This window comes from Rousettus aegyptiacus, unplaced genomic scaffold (genome assembly GCF_014176215.1).
Source record: "Rousettus aegyptiacus isolate mRouAeg1 unplaced genomic scaffold, mRouAeg1.p scaffold_m13_p_12, whole genome shotgun sequence".
Taxonomy (NCBI): Eukaryota; Metazoa; Chordata; class Mammalia; order Chiroptera; family Pteropodidae; genus Rousettus; species Rousettus aegyptiacus.
Genome location: NW_023416287.1, coordinates 40,913,608 through 40,928,826, shown reverse-complemented (window position 1 = coordinate 40,928,826; position 15,219 = coordinate 40,913,608). Strand labels below are relative to the sequence as shown.

The window sequence follows — 15,219 nt, the reverse complement described above, 5'->3', positions numbered from 1 at the left end:
AGAACTGGGGAAATGAACAGCCCAGATATGTGACAAATAATAAAATCCCAAAGAGATAGAACATGACCTAGTTTCACTGCTGCATAATTGAGAGGATTTCTGGCAAGCACACTTGACTATTTTGTGTTTGTCATGTTATTTTTTATAAAAAGGGTGACACTTTACCTGGTGAAAGGCTAATGCCGAAACACAACTGTGAGGGTCAAGGAACTGGGAAAACCCAGGAAAATTCTGTGCCTCATTAGTCTTACTCCCGGCCACTTACCAGAAAATTAGGCTTGGTAAATTTCTCTTTGTACCTACTTTTCTTTCTTCCTTGGAAATAGCCACAGGGAAGGCATCCCAGCTGCATGGACAGACTTTGCAGAATGGTTCATCTCTTCCTGATTGTGTGATTGTGGGTGAGTTCCTTAACCACCCTGTGCCTTAACATCCTAATCTGTATGATGAGGGGAGACTAATTTCCATGTTCAAGAATGGTTGGAAAGGATTCAATGAGGTGATCCATTCAGGTCCTCAGTAAAGAGTGGCTGGTGATTCCAGTGAGGAAACTGCTGAGCCTGGGCAGGAGTCAACCCCCTTGGTGACTACAATTCTCTTGTCTCTCATTCCCTTCCAGTTGGCCATGGACAGAGTGAAGGGGAGAGGATGGTAGTGTCCGATTTCCACGTTTTCATCAGGGATGTGTTACAGCATGTGGATTTTGTGCAAAAAGACTACCCAGGAGTTCCCATCTTCCTTCTGGGCCACTCCATGGTAAGTTGACCACAGAAGACCCAGTTCAACAAGGACTTGCGGTGGCTGGGCAGTGGGAGAACTCCATGATGAAGAAGGGGTAGCCCTACCTCCCTGCCTCATCCTCCCTCCCTGCCTGGTTGGCATGCCCAGTACTTGGAGTTCCGAGGCAATTTTGTGCTTAGGAAACAAGCCAGGTTCTGAGTCCTGGAGACGGCCCCAGAGCGAGCTCAGAGCAGCCCATCCATCCTTCCTTGCCAGGGTCCAAGGCACCAGGAGGTGGCCCATCCGTTGTTACTGTTGTTACTTAAGAGCTTGGCTGTGGGGCCTCTTGAAAAACTGATCTTTTTTTAAAACCCAATTTCTACCTCAGTGTCATTTCATCGTGAGGCCCTCAAGGGCACTTCTGCTCCCTGCAGAGCCACTTCTCAGAGCGGGGATGGCGCTTTAGTTAGTGAGAAGCGCACGGAATGTGCCAAAAACCCTGAATGCTTTCTTTGGAGCTGTACAGTACAAATGAGAACTAGGCTCCCTGTGGATGCAATTCCTTAAAGGTCATTCATAATTTTCTTTTACCTTTTAAATGTATAAAACCCTGCAGGAATTAACCACATATAGTCTTTAAATTGGGGGTCTTCAAACTGGCAGCACCCAAACTGGAACGGATCTTCCCAACCTGAAGAGTTGGCTGGCAGAGAATTTGAACTGCTCGATTTTGAATATGGTGAAACTTTACACTCCAGGGCAGAGCTTCCAACCCCTATATTACAGCCTGGCTCTGTTCTTGTATTTCTCTTACTTGCCTGGCCCCTGAAAGCATTTGCAATTTCCACCCTTGGTTCAAATTACCTGCAGCTTCAGCAAACAGCCAAGGCCTCAGACCTTCAGCACCATTCACATTTACTATTTTTCTTGGATCTTAAATTTCTTGGGCCTTTACTGAACCGGGGAGGGAAAAAAAGGCATAGTAACTTCTTATTATATGATCAGACTACAAATTAAAAAAAAAAAATCTCATATTAAGCCTGATGGAATGATGAATTGGACATCTGCCAGCTTTCGGCTTGAAATGAAGTAGGAATGTGTTGTTTAATTTGCAGCCCACAAGCAGGAACCTTATTTATATCTCTCTGAAATGTTTGCTTTCGGAAAAAAACGTGTAGTAAAATAATTGCAGACTCAGCTTATCCAACATTCAGTGGTGTCTCTTCCAAGGTGGACCTCCTCGGGGCTCTCGGCCAGGCCCGCAGCTGAGGAGGACCTCATCCATGGGTCTTGTTAGAAATCCATGTGCTGGTAGAAGCTGGCACACAGCAACTCTGCCCATTTTGCATTGCAGGGAGGTGCCATCGCCATCCTGACAGCTGCAGAGAGGCCAGGCCACTTCTCTGGCATGGTTCTCATTTCACCTTTGGTTCTTGCCAGTCCTGAGTCTGCAACAACTTTCAAGGTAAACCAGTTCTGTGAAACTACTGCAGCTTCCCAAGTACCTGGAGCATCCATTTATAGCTGAAGGCTGGGGAAAAGGGCTGGAGTGCATTCTTGAACTTCATGAACATTGTGATAAGGTTTAGACAAATATCAAACATTGTTGCCACTGGGGTTTATAATTTCTAAAGTCAGGCACATATTTCCCCCCAAAGACAAAGGAAAAATAATTTCCTGTTTGTGCATATTTTATTGGTGAACAAAAAAAAAAAAAAAAAAAAAAAAAAAGGAGAGTTGCACTTGTTAGGAATCCAGCAAAGTAACCTTTGTTAAAAAGTCACAAGCAAGGGCCAGTTTTCATTGAATATTTACCAACTTCAGCCAAAAGTGCACTGTTTGTCGGCTATTTGTAATTGCAACATAGTCATGTTCACTCTAGCCCTCCTCCATCCCAGTGCCCTTTCCCCTCAGAGTCTAACCAAGCCATCATTTTGTTTTTCTGGTTAAAATGTTACACAATAGCATATATGTACATCTCTTGTTTCTAGGACTTTGAGCTGCTTTGAAAAGAAAAACAAGCCAATAATACTACCAGAAGTAGAATAGATGCCTTCTCTCCCTGAGGAAGGAGAGGAAACTGGTGGCCTCAGCAGGCCTGCTTAACTGTGAATGTGGGTTGTTGACACATGGTAGACCTATTATTCAGGGGCATGAGGCTTGAGAGAAATAATAACTGAATTAAAGTAGAAAATCCCCACCCTGCATATCCCCGAGGAATGTTCCATCTCACCCCAGTGCCATGTGGGACTTCTGCCTCCTGAGCCAGTACTCAGAACTCTCAAAGGAATATGGAAGGTGAGGTGGTAAGTCAGGTCACAAGGCCATGGGGAACTGGGCAGCTATTAGGCCATGGACTCACTGTACCTTCCCTCGCCTAACCATCAGTGACAATGAGATTATTTAGATCATTGCCTTAGCTCCGATGCCTTCTATATTCCCCTGAGGACCCAAAGAGGGGAACACAGGACAAGGAATGAAATCTTATCAAAATGTCCTCAAACGTTTCCTACAGCCAACAGCTACGGACTTAATCCTGGCCCTAGAGATGGGCTAGCAGGTCCTGTGTAAGGATTTCCCATTACACACAAAAAAATTACACCAATTTGAAATGAGGACAAGCTGAGCAAAAGAGAAACCTGAAACTATCTGATAGTTCAAGCAGAGAACAATTTACTTAATTCGAGGAAGAAGAAAGACGGCTAGCTTCTTTGAATTTTATTCCATTTTAAGGAAATCACCACTGCCTCGTTGAAAACAATTATCATTAGAAAATTTCAGTGTCATGTGGGACAGCAGTGAAGGCAAGGGCTACCATGAGTTGGCCATGGAAATAAACAAGGTCGTCTACAGAATCACAGGTAATGCACAGATGCAAGATGGCTACTTCTTGGCCATTTAAATGTGCAAGAGGGGGCACGACCTTCTAGAGAGCTCCCATCCTGACTGTGATTGACTAATGTGAGCCAAATCAGTTAAGGGTTCTTGTCCAGATAGAGTAAGCAAGAACAGGGTCACGGAGGAGAGGGGACCAAGACATCTGCTGTCCATGTGCTTTGAGTCATAAAGATTTAATGGGCTCGGTGAGTGCCAGGCAGGTGCTGTGCTTTCATGTGCATTATCTCACTTAACTCCCATCAACTAACATAGGAAGAGGTCACGACCTGTGTTTTATGGATGGAACATGAATCTTAGACTGGATGAGTGACTTGCCAGGATCACGAAACTTGCATGATGGATTTGAATCCAGGGCTGTCCACTCCCTGTCTAAGGTGTTTCCCCATAGAAGAAGGTAGAAGTTTTCTGCACTGGACATTTTCCCTTAGATAAAAACCGGGAACTGTGGGGCTTCTCAGATGAAGCACATGAGGAGGGTCATGGCAGCCGAGCTCGGAGGTGGAGCCAGCAAGGTTTTCTCCCCGAGACACTGGTAGATGCGGAACTTCCGGGCAAGGCCATGCCATTGTGACCTTTCAGAGCCCTGCGCTAATGGATCACCTTCTCCAATCAGGAGCCAGCTGTCCCTGGGGAGATGCGGGTCTTTTCTTATCAGCCAAGATGAATTAGATTTCCCACTGCCCTCAGAGGTGAGGGCACATCCTCCCTGCTCTGGGTTCTGCTGCTGCCTCTGGCTCTTGTGCAGTTCTGACTGACAGAGCCTGTGATTCACTCGTCTGCTTACCCCAGCTGTCTTGATCACCCTCCACACATCTGGTCCTGTCTGACAACCTTCCAGAAAGAGTCTTACTGAATCTTTGTTTAAGATTTAATTTTAAAAATTTTATAATAATACATTAGTACAATCCTGGTAAGGTGAGCAGCCAGAATTACAGAGGGGGTGGGGCATCTTCTGTGGATGGACATTCACACGCACTCCATTTGTTCCTGTGCTTTACACAGAGGGAATATGCTTCTTGTACTTTTTGCTTCATTGTTTTGTTCCCTTGGTTGGCTGATAAGTTTTTGTGGGTTTTGAGTTGAATTTGGCTGCTTTGGAGAGCAGTCCTTCTTAGTGCTTCTCTCTATCAGACTAACAAGGGGCCCGGTACAGGATGGGCTCTGGTTAGGTGAGGCCCTGCTGACCGACCTTCAAGTTGTTAGCTGGTTTGCTCATATGGACCCCAAAGACGGACAGTCTTATAGACCTCCTCTTGCTGAGAACGCTGAGGCACAGGAGGGGCCCTTTCCCTGGTCAGTCTCACTGTCAGGGGGCCACAGCATGCAGAGCCTCAGGACTTCTCTTTCAGAGCTCAGCTCAGGACTTTTCAAAGGTTTATTTCATGGCTAGTAATCCCTGCAATACAGATTCCTGAAATCATTAAAGCAGCCAGTGTGAGATTCCAAGCTTTTCAGTACAGAGGAGTACGTGGAAGTTCCCCTGTCCACATAAAAAACAGCGAAACCTGTAGAAAATTTTTATGAGTTTATTTAAGCCAAACTGACAACACATGCTGGGGAGCAAGATCTCCAAAGCTCTGGAAAATATCAATTTTGTAGTTATTTTATGCATTTGAAATTAAGGAGGGAACAACTTAAGCGAGATTACATACATGGTGGTGGGGGAAAGGAAGGCCGGGATCAGGTTACAGGATAGTTAAATCTATTTGCCCTTTAGGTGGTTTTGCCTTAGAAGGAGGGGTCTGAAAGAGGCATTGCAAAGGTGTATTATCCTGGATGCACAGGAATGTGATGGGCAGGGCTTGCTTAAAGTAAAAAGCAGCCTTTTGATAATGAAATTATATGCCTGGGGAGTGACTACCCACATGACTTGCCCGGTTAGGTTAAGATCACACTGTGAGGTTACTTTCCATAGAACCCCATTTTTTCCCACACCCCCTACCCTTAAATGTAAGAACACTAGACCCCCGCCCAGTCCTGCACACAGCTGGTTCTTAACTTCCATGCTCTGTTTTCAACAAGCTGGGGTATATTTAGCCTGGAGGAGAGACAAAGACAGAGGCTTCTGGCCTTCAAACACTTTGCTAAGAATGTGGTTGGACAAGGGAAATGACAGCAGAAGAAATTTAAAAACAAAAATCTAGTGCATCAGGCCAAGTCTCGGCTATTTATGAGGCCATTTCAGGGGGATTATGCCCTGGGGAAGGTAAGGCTGGAGTAATACCAACGACGGAGGGGAAACCCTTGGTTGCCCAAGTAGGAGGTGTCAAATTCTGAGCTAGACTAGGGTCTCCTCACCCTGACCTGTCCCAAGAGGACACGCAGGAACATGCGGCAGGCTGCCAAGCTCCTCCTTTTCCTGCTAGTCTTCCAAATGACGACCTCCACCTGTTGCCTAGAGGTTGTCCTCTTGTGTTCAGGGTCAGATGTAGAAGCCAGCCCAGTGCTTCTAAATGCTTCCACTTCGGTCAACCAGGGCACTTGGCCAAGTAGGGAGAAGTGAGTGGCTGCTATGAACCTAGCACTCCTTGAACCTAGCACTCATGGGGTGACTTCCTTTCCGTCACCACCCTGCAAGGAGGAAAAACTTCCCAATTTACAGACAAGGAAATGAGGTCAATTGTCTCGCTCCAGGCAGGATGCTCCCTTTCACCCTGAAACCCGCCCAGATCAGGTTACCCTGACTTTAGCTCACTTCCTGTTTGAATGTCACTCACCTGTTTTTAGTCATCAGAATCCAGAAGGCCCTTGGAGCACTAGGGAGTGGAGGAGAAATGGGCGGGGGGTATGCAAGACTGCCTCGCTTTCCAACTTTAGACACAGTTAGACCCTGGAGTCCCAGACTTAGCTGTGTCATGAATTTGGCAGTAGCAATGCACAGCAGGGCATTATTACCTCTATCCTGCAGACACCTGCTCTCTAACAACTAGGGGTTCAGACTTCTAGACACTTAGGACTTGAGGAATGCATCATCTCCCCAACATATCTTTGGGGAGCCCCAGCAGCCAGCAAGTGTCCTCCCGTCCTTCCCAGGGGCTTACCAAAAAGGGCACACAGCTCTTTCTATTTTTTGTCTGCTGGAGGATGATGCACTTTCCCTCCCGAGACACTCTGGGCTGTACTCTGACCCTTGCTCTGAAGCCACCCCCATGGAAGGCATGGAGTTCTAGCCTCCTTTTGCACAGGTCAACCTGTTGGAGCCATGTTAGAAGATAGCTATTATAATTACCTCCCCCGTGTCAAGTCTTTCATGGGCAGAAGCTTTAAAATGATCTTAGGGGGCTATTAAAACCTTTCAGATCAATAAAGGCATTTGTGCAAGTCTCTAGTATTTAAAGTGATGAGCCCACAGTTAATCTAAGAATGCTACAGGGCATGTTAAGGACACAAGACATACTCTAGTCTCTTGGTCATCAGAAGGTGGACTTCGTTTCTGGGGAGTTGTTCTCTTTAGTGAGTGAAATAATTTGGAGTTCTAGCTGTGATGTGACATTTGTTGCAAAGCTGCACACCAAGTTCTCTTTTTGAAGTCTCTGAATAACGTTGGCATGTGCTTACTCCTTCAGTCAACCAATGCATATTTCTTGAGCTTTTTCTAGGGCCAAAAGCCAAGAAGGCAGTTAGGGAAAAGCTCTGTGGGAATCAAGTCTCAAGTAACCTTCCCAGCAATGCTTTGAGGTTCTTTTTATTATGCCCATTTTAGAAGTAAAGACATTGAGGATCATAGACTTTCTTGGGGATGCAGAATTGGAGATGCAAATTTGCCTAGCTCCCAGTCTCCGAGTCTGATTCTTTCATTTCATTGCTTGCCTTTCTGGGTCTGGCATCCAGTGACTGTGTGTCCATTTGTTGTGGGTCTTGGCCCCCAAATTATTCTCAGGCAACAAGACCTGGAGTCCCTGTTGAGTCGGTGTCACTGAGAGCTCTGTAGTTCCACAAACCTATTGGGGTCATGATGATGGTGGGAATCTTACCTCTGGGGAGCCCATTTGAGGTCACCCCTCTCTTGAGCTGGATCTGGGGTTCTCTCCACACTCCTGTAGGATTATCAGAAGAGTTCGGTTGAAAAGGCATCAAGAATGGTAATACCTTGTATTCTACTTTCTTTATAGAATACTCCCCACCCCCATACCTGTTCTGTGGCTTCCTCTGTCTTCTCTTGGAAATAGATATGGGGCTCTTGCAGCTGATAGCTGAGGCCGAGGGAGATTATGACCAGAAGCAGCAGCAGCAACTCAAGCAACCTGGACAAAACTGATCCTTCTGTGTGTGGGGTCTGCCAGCCTCTTTCCACCTCTCACTCTTTCCTTACTACTCGACCACAAGACCCCTTTCTCGGCCCTTCTGTCTTCCTTCATTGCCACAATCAATTCACTGCTTCTGCTTAGTTCTTCTGCACCCAGCTCACCCTTTCCTCCTTCATGAGACATTAGGCTAATGAAATAAAACAAACTCTAAAAGAACAGCAGGGAGAGGGGATCGCTTTTGCAACTATGCAAAGTACCTTGCCCCTGAATCTTTCTTGGATCTTTTGTGGAGAAGAAGCTAAGCACCATTTTTTTTTCAAGCTGTGACACTATTGTCATCAAAGGTTTTCTCTACCCAATTAAGTCCTGTTAGAAATGTGGTTTGGAACTCACTATGCAGGTTTAGAAAAAGAATTGAGGGTCAGGGCTGTGCAAACATGTCTTATTGTAGCTTCTTCAGAAGGGTAGCTTGCCCTTCAGAGATATCTGTGACCCTCCCCTCCATCCAGTATGGGTCAGGAACCCCTTCTCTACTCTGGGTGCACACTGGAATCACCTAGGGAGCTTTAAAAAAAGAAAACTGATGTCAGGGCCCTAACTCAGTCAATTTTTCAGGGTGAGGCCTGGGAAGAGGCATTGTGATGCTTCTCTGAAACACACAGTTCCCCTCAGACTTCAGGGCACACAAAAATGCTCCAGGTGTCCTGTGACAATGTAGATCCTGATCTGACAGGCAGAGCTGCTCATGCTGCTGGTCTGAGGGCCACTCTTAGAGCAGGGAGGCCATAAAATATCAGTAAAGGACAGGCTGCCAGATGGGTGTGCTGTGCCCCCTACCAATGTGCTAACCGGATGGAAGGAAAAAAATGTTCAAAACCAAGGACTGTCTTCCTGGGGTGAGGGGTGTATCTGCCTCATGCCTCTCCACGAATTCTCCCAGGTGTTAACTCACACCCAGGGCTTCATAATCATCTGTATATTGAGACTTCTCTATTCTCAGGGTGACATCCTGCAGAGTTTAGTGGCAGTGCCTAACCATGAAGAATGGAAAACAGGCTGCAGTATATGCACACTGACCCCTCATCTATACTTGTGATTGAACAACCATTTCTCATTGCTAGGACACCAGTATATTCCAGTACACTAAGCCACTGGAGTTGTGTAGTCATTTAGGGGCATTCGGCCATCCTGAACCCACCAACACAGCTCACTTAGAGGAGTGAGAACAGCTGCGACCCTGAGAGTCCTTGTGGTCAGAAACATGCAACTGCAGACATCCTCTGGCTCTGCCACCTGCCACCTCCAGTTCTAAGCATGATGTGTCCTTGCCCATGTCTCCTCCTGTTGGTGCTTTGGGCAGTAGGCCATTAGCAGCTGTGGGAGGGGTAATCCTCAGGACTTGGTTTCTTGTACTGGGAAGGAGGAAATAGGTGGTCAACTGATCCTCCAGAGGCAAAACACTTCATTTTCTGCAAAGCAAGCAATCCTCCAGAAATGCCCCCTCCTCTTTTATTTTTCTTATAAAGCTCTTTTCCTAAAAGCTTTCTTTAGCTGCATAAAGTTCCCCTGCTAAAAGGAAGAAAAGACCACTGGCTCAGAGAAAGGACAGAACAAGATGCTTTCTGTAGTTCTCTCCTGGAGGCAGAGTCCTTCAGGCTCTCTAGTCCCCCTCACTCCCTATGAAACCAGAGCAAGGACGGTACCAGCCACAACATGGCCTTTTTTGATCCTTACTGAGCCTAAACTGTCAGCATCTTCTCCTGGAATAGAGACCTTAGCACTTTGGGGTATAAATTTTGAATTTAAGGACTGCTAGCAGCAGGAACATAGATTCAAAGACGAAGGTAAGTCTACCTCTTCACAAATGGCCGCCACCTGTGTGCCTAGGTCCATGCAGAATTAGGTGACAGGCAACAAAAGAGAAATTGTTGGCAAATGATAAATCTGCTGGTGGGTTTTGGGGAAATGGAGCGGTGCTGTGTGGTCTCTCTCCTTGCTTCTGTTTCAGAGTAAGTGCTGAGGCACTATGCCTCTGGGCCTGTTGCTGGCAGTCGGCCATCTCTCCTGGGAATGGGTAGGAAGTTGGCTTGCAGAAAAACAGCCGTGTCCTTGAGAAGGCCATGCCATATCAAGCAGGCAGACAGGCCAAACTGCAGCATTGTCTGGAGACTGACATTTGTACAAGGTTCAATCACACACAGTTGCCTCGTGATTCCTGGGTGTGGCAGTAGTCAACTGTCAGCCCCTGTGTCCACTCAAGGTGCTGTGGGCAAGAGTCATCGAGCAAAGCAGAATGTCCAAGAGTCAGCTCTACAAACTTTGGGATATACATTAAGTTCTTTCCTAAGAGCATTTCCCTTGGGCCACCATTGCTAGAGTAGATAAGTCCCTAAAAGTCCACTGTCGGAGCCCAGTGAAGGCCACAGGGTTGGTGCCCACTCTTCTCTGTGAGCCTACAGTGCACTTCTTATCTGCTGTGTTTTCTCTTTATTAAAAATGTTTAACCTTTGAAAACATAGATACTAATTCCTGAATTTAGGTTCCCAGAAGAGCCCCCAGTTTCTGGAGGTCACACACATTTGATTTGTGTTTGGAAACACTCAAGTCCTTTTCTTTCATAGAGCTCCCAGAATTCTGAGCCTTTCTGGTCCTGTTCTTGTCTGTGGAACTGGCCCACAACCCCATCTTGCCTCTTGAGTCTGCCCAGTAGATCATGTCCATCCGTGAGGCTTCAAACTGTGTGAACTGATTCAAGTGCTAACCTAGTATTCCAAGTTGGATTTTCTTATATTTCTATACTAGACTGTCATCACAGGTCAGCTCAGAGCTTGGAAATAGCGCCTGGCACATTGACAGCAGCAAGTCGACGTGCATGGGGTTTCGCATGCCTGGACACCAGGCTGGGCATGCAATGAGCTATGGTAGTCTTACAGGCAGGACACTGCCATCCTGCACTGAAAATGGAGAGTTGACCATGTGAAGGTCAGAATAGGTATTTGCATGTGTATTCTTCAGGAGCAGAGCCCTGCCTGATCCCTTGCATAGCTCAAGGAGTAGCACATTTTATAGCTCTGAGTGTAAAGAGAGATTGGGCAGTACAGCAATTGTGTCTCCATGGAGAGTATCAGTGCCTGCTGTTTGTGGTCATCCACAGGAAAGGTTAGGCCTCTCCGTTGCATTCATATGGCAGGAAAGAGAGAGAAAAATGAAGGCCGCTGGTGTAAAGGGAAAGAGTGGCCTTACCCAGACCCTTGCTCCCTTTCCAGTTGACTGCACAGTATGGTACCGAGCCTCTGTTTTCTTGTGTGTTAAATCAGGGTAAACCCTTACTTCATAGCATTGGTGTCAAGATTAAAAGACGGTACCTACAACTGTGCCGGATGCACCAAAAGATTGTTACAGTAGAAATCAGTGTCCCCACCCCGACAAGGGTACTGAGGAGACCTTTCTTCTCAGTTCTATGACACGCACCCTCAACATGCAATGAGAATTCAGTGCCACCTTCAATGTGATTCTAATTTCAGCATTTCACAGCTCACTTTTGAAATAGCATCTTTTATCCCCAAGTGTCTATGCACAGTACAGAAATGAGAACAGTCCCCCTCTGCAGGCACAATTGTGAAATCCAGGTTCACGCTTTTCCTGGATAGACACCAGATTTAGCAGGAGACAGAGAGTGGGGTGGGGCAGGGAGGAGGTCTGTACCTGAATCAGGTTCCAGTTCAAGGAGCATTTATTAAGCACCTGTTGTGTGTCCAGTGCTTTTGTACACAGTGGTCCCCCTCGGCAGCTAAAGAAGCAGACGCTCAATGACGGTCAGCTCTTGTGTCCACATGCATGAGACAGCACAGCCAGGAGTCAAGTCTGATCTTGCTCCCTCTGTCACACATCTTCTAAAAAAGCTGGGTGACTATTTCTCTTCCCCTCCAAGAGAAACCATGACAATCGACAGAGTCTTTCTGATCAGAGCAGGTTCCTTTGGAGCCTTCTGGGCTGTTCAGCTTCACTCTCAGGTGACCTAGGTGATTCTCCTCCTGCTGTGCTTTTTCAGGATCCCCTGAGAAGTGGCTTGTGCACAAGAGCTTAGCTAGGCTGTTCCTACAAATAATTCAAAATTATGGTGATGAGTGATTGTAGGGATGGCGACTGCACAGAATCTGGAGCAGGCAAAAAATAGATGTGGCATTCCCTCCATCAGCCCTGGCGGCTGCGTCTCACTGGCTCCCTGTGAGGAGCTGGGCCAGACTAGCTCAAGGCTGTCTGAGTCAGAGCAGGGAGAGTCCCGGGGTGCTCAGCCTCAGGAAACAAACCTGGCTGATGCTCAGTTTGGGTGTCACTTTCCATAATTTGCTGTAAACTGTCCTGTGGGTGGAGCTGGGCATGGATCCCACTGTACTCATACGCGTGTTTTTCCTCCCCGGCTAGGTCCTTGCTGTAAAAGTTCTCAACTTTGTCCTGCCAAACTTGTCCATGGGCCCAATCGACACCAGTGCACTCTCTCGGAATAAGACAGAGGTGAGAGTATTTCTGAAAACCAGGGGGTACCTGGGACTGATGAGGGAGTGAAAGCAGCAGTCCCAGTGGTAAATCTAAGTTTTAGCTGCCTGTGGCATTTTGCTGTCCTTTCACTGTACAAACATGCGTGAGATGCTGTCTGGCTTCAGGACTGGGAGAGAAGGGATGGGTGGTCATGATCCCTGAGTTGTGCCCTAAAGGTGGAAAGGAGCTAACCAGATGAAGTTGTGTGTATATCAACCAAATCTCTTTTGGCTGTAAGTGACAGAAACTTAATGTGTTTTAAGCAAAAAGTGGAATTTATTGGTGAATATAACTAGAGGTTTCAGACATGGGTGGATCCAGGGTCTCAAATACCTCATTCACCATTCATTCTCCCCAGGTCTCATAATCACAGGTTTGGCTTCATTCTCAACCAAACTTTCCTCAAGTGGAGGCAGAGATAGCCACCAGCAGCTTTACATGTGCAACCCCAATGGAAAGACAGCACCTCTTTCCAAGAAAAGTCCCAGGGCTGATTCTTCTTAGCTGATTGTCCAAGCCTGGGTTATTTGTCCAGAAAAGGGAGCAGTGTCAACCTCAGCCAACCTCATGGACCAAGAGGGGATGGAGTGTGGAATTGGGATACAGTAGCTGAGGACAGAAGAGTGGATTCAGGCCAGGCCAAATGTCCTATTTCCATGGGTTGTAGGGGTGGTGCTAGGCTGGAGGGGGGTCAGAGGAAAAGGGTTTGGGGAGAGGGAATAGCATGGGTAAAGAGCCCTGGTGTGGAGAGAGGACAGCACATTTGCAGAACAGCAGATAGTTTGGTTTGACCACACGTAGGGCAGCAGGTGAGTGTTCAGGGGTAAAATGAGGGCGGATCACGAGATATCCCATGAGTCCCATCTCCCGGGAGCCACTGCCCTGCCTTCTATATAAGCAAAACCTGCTGAGAAAAGTTTAGAAAGAAGAGGCAAGGTAGCTTTGGGGGAATAAGCTGGGAAGTTGTGCCATAAGTCAATGTCACCATTTCTTGGACCAGGCACCAAGGTCAACATGGACAAAGGGTCAACAATGTATCTGAGAGACTGGATCTGAGCAGAGTCCCAAACCCCAGAGATTGGGGTTGGTCTATTAAGATGCTGCTCCGTGAACCAACCCACCTCCCATTCAGTGAAAGGCCAGCACCTGTGCCTGCCTTTAATTAGGCCTTAATGATCTGTGCCAGGTGGGTGCTGTCTGCTTACCCATGCATGGCAGCCCCAAATGAGGAAACTGAGACTCTGTAAGATGAGAGGACTTGCCTGGGTCCCCCACTAGTGGGACCAACCAGAGAGTTTAGGTAGGTGTGGTCCCCAGCTTTGCTCTATCTGTGAGGACAGTAAACTCCTGTAGACTTATGGCTAGTGGACAGGCAGCCACCCTGGACATCTGGAAGACACTGAAATTATCTTCAGGTTTAAGTAAGTCATTTTACAACTCTTCTGGCTCAATTTCCAGTCTCGCCTTAGGAATTCGAAGTCATGAAATTGGTGCCTTCCCAAGGACCCTGTAAAAAGGAATGGAGTGTGGTGACTTTCCCAGGTTTCCTTGGAACTTGAGCAGCTAGACTCTAGCTTCATTATAAAACTTGACCTCCTGGCCCTCTGAGTCCCTTAGAGAGTGGGCAACTAAATGTGATTCATCCCTAATATGTAAGAAGGAGACATTCTTGATCAGGGGTCAAAACTCCCAAGCCTCCAGGGCCAGCAGCTGTTATGAATCAGGCTGGTGAGAGGCTCTAGCGAGCCATGGGGCCTGTGAGGAGCCAGAGGGTATCTGATCTATTCAATTTTAATTTTAATTAAATCTAATTTTTAAAACCCACAGTGCCTCTCAAAGCCACATCTTGGGACCAAATTTGACCTACTAGGGTCAAAGAATATTTAAGTAAAGAAAAAAAAAAATGTAATTCCAAAGAACAGATCTAGACGGTGAAAAGGCACAACTTTAGGACCCAGAAAGACCAAAGCCAAACATATGCTGTTTGATTTAATCCTGACATGAATGAGACAGGCATTAATCCCATTTCACAGATGAGGAAACTGAGGCTCTGAGGTTAGATAATTTGTCCAAGGTTGCACAATCAGTCAGAAGCAGAGCTGGGATTTAAACCCATTTGATTCAAAAGCCCATGCTTGAGTGCCTCCTTCCAGCTAGTCTTTATGATCATTAAGCTCTTTTTCCTGTTTTATAATTACTGGTCCATGCAGCTCATGGCTGGGGGCCATTGCTTTGTGTGCAGGACTCACTTTGTGAGGGGAGTCAGTGCAGGGCAGGGGTTCCTCCACCTGCTGGCATCCTGCATAACAGCTCCAGCTTCAAAGTGCAATCTTTAGTAAAACCAATTATTTTTGCAGCAGCTTTGCCAGGACTACAATGAGTGTATGTGTGTGTGTGGGGGGGGGGATGCGGAGGGAGAGAGGGGCCTCCTTGAGATCGCTGAGAGGAAACATCCAGGTGCAAATCATAGTCATTTATCTCATCACCTGAAAGTACTTGGGCAAAGAAGAAAAAAATAATAAAATTTTTCCTAGCCCTCTTTGTTTAAAAATAGCAACTCTCGGAGCTTTTATCTCATTTTTGAAATAATGGAAAATTCCATTGAAGGCCTTAAACTCATGGAAGAGTCTAGTGTGAATATACAGCACACAGGCTCTTCCTGAATCCTGGGTGGCACACCCTCATGTATCAGGTTTCTGACTGGTCAGGTAAATGGGGTGATTCTTTAGAAACACTAATAAACGTCCCTGCTGGGAAGACTGCAAGGAGGGAGGCGGCTGGTCAGCCCCAAGGCTGAACTCCCACTGGAATGAAT

At 46.7% G+C, this 15,219-nt stretch overlaps 1 protein-coding gene across 3 annotated transcripts in view; it reads left to right on the top strand.

Annotated features, from left to right (window-relative positions):
* The window catches only part of MGLL (monoglyceride lipase), a 120,722-nt gene that overhangs the window by 92,237 nt on the left and 13,266 nt on the right, over window positions 1-15,219 (top strand). For 2 of the 3 annotated variants that reach the window (XM_016121951.2, XM_016121949.2), the window contains exons 4-6: window positions 620-756; window positions 2,075-2,185; window positions 12,291-12,380. In XM_016121951.2, the coding sequence (XP_015977437.1) occupies window positions 620-756; window positions 2,075-2,185; window positions 12,291-12,380 (338 nt within the window). The remainder of the gene's footprint in view (window positions 1-619; window positions 757-2,074; window positions 2,186-12,290; window positions 12,381-15,219) is intronic. The other variant, XM_016121950.2, reaches the window with a different exon arrangement.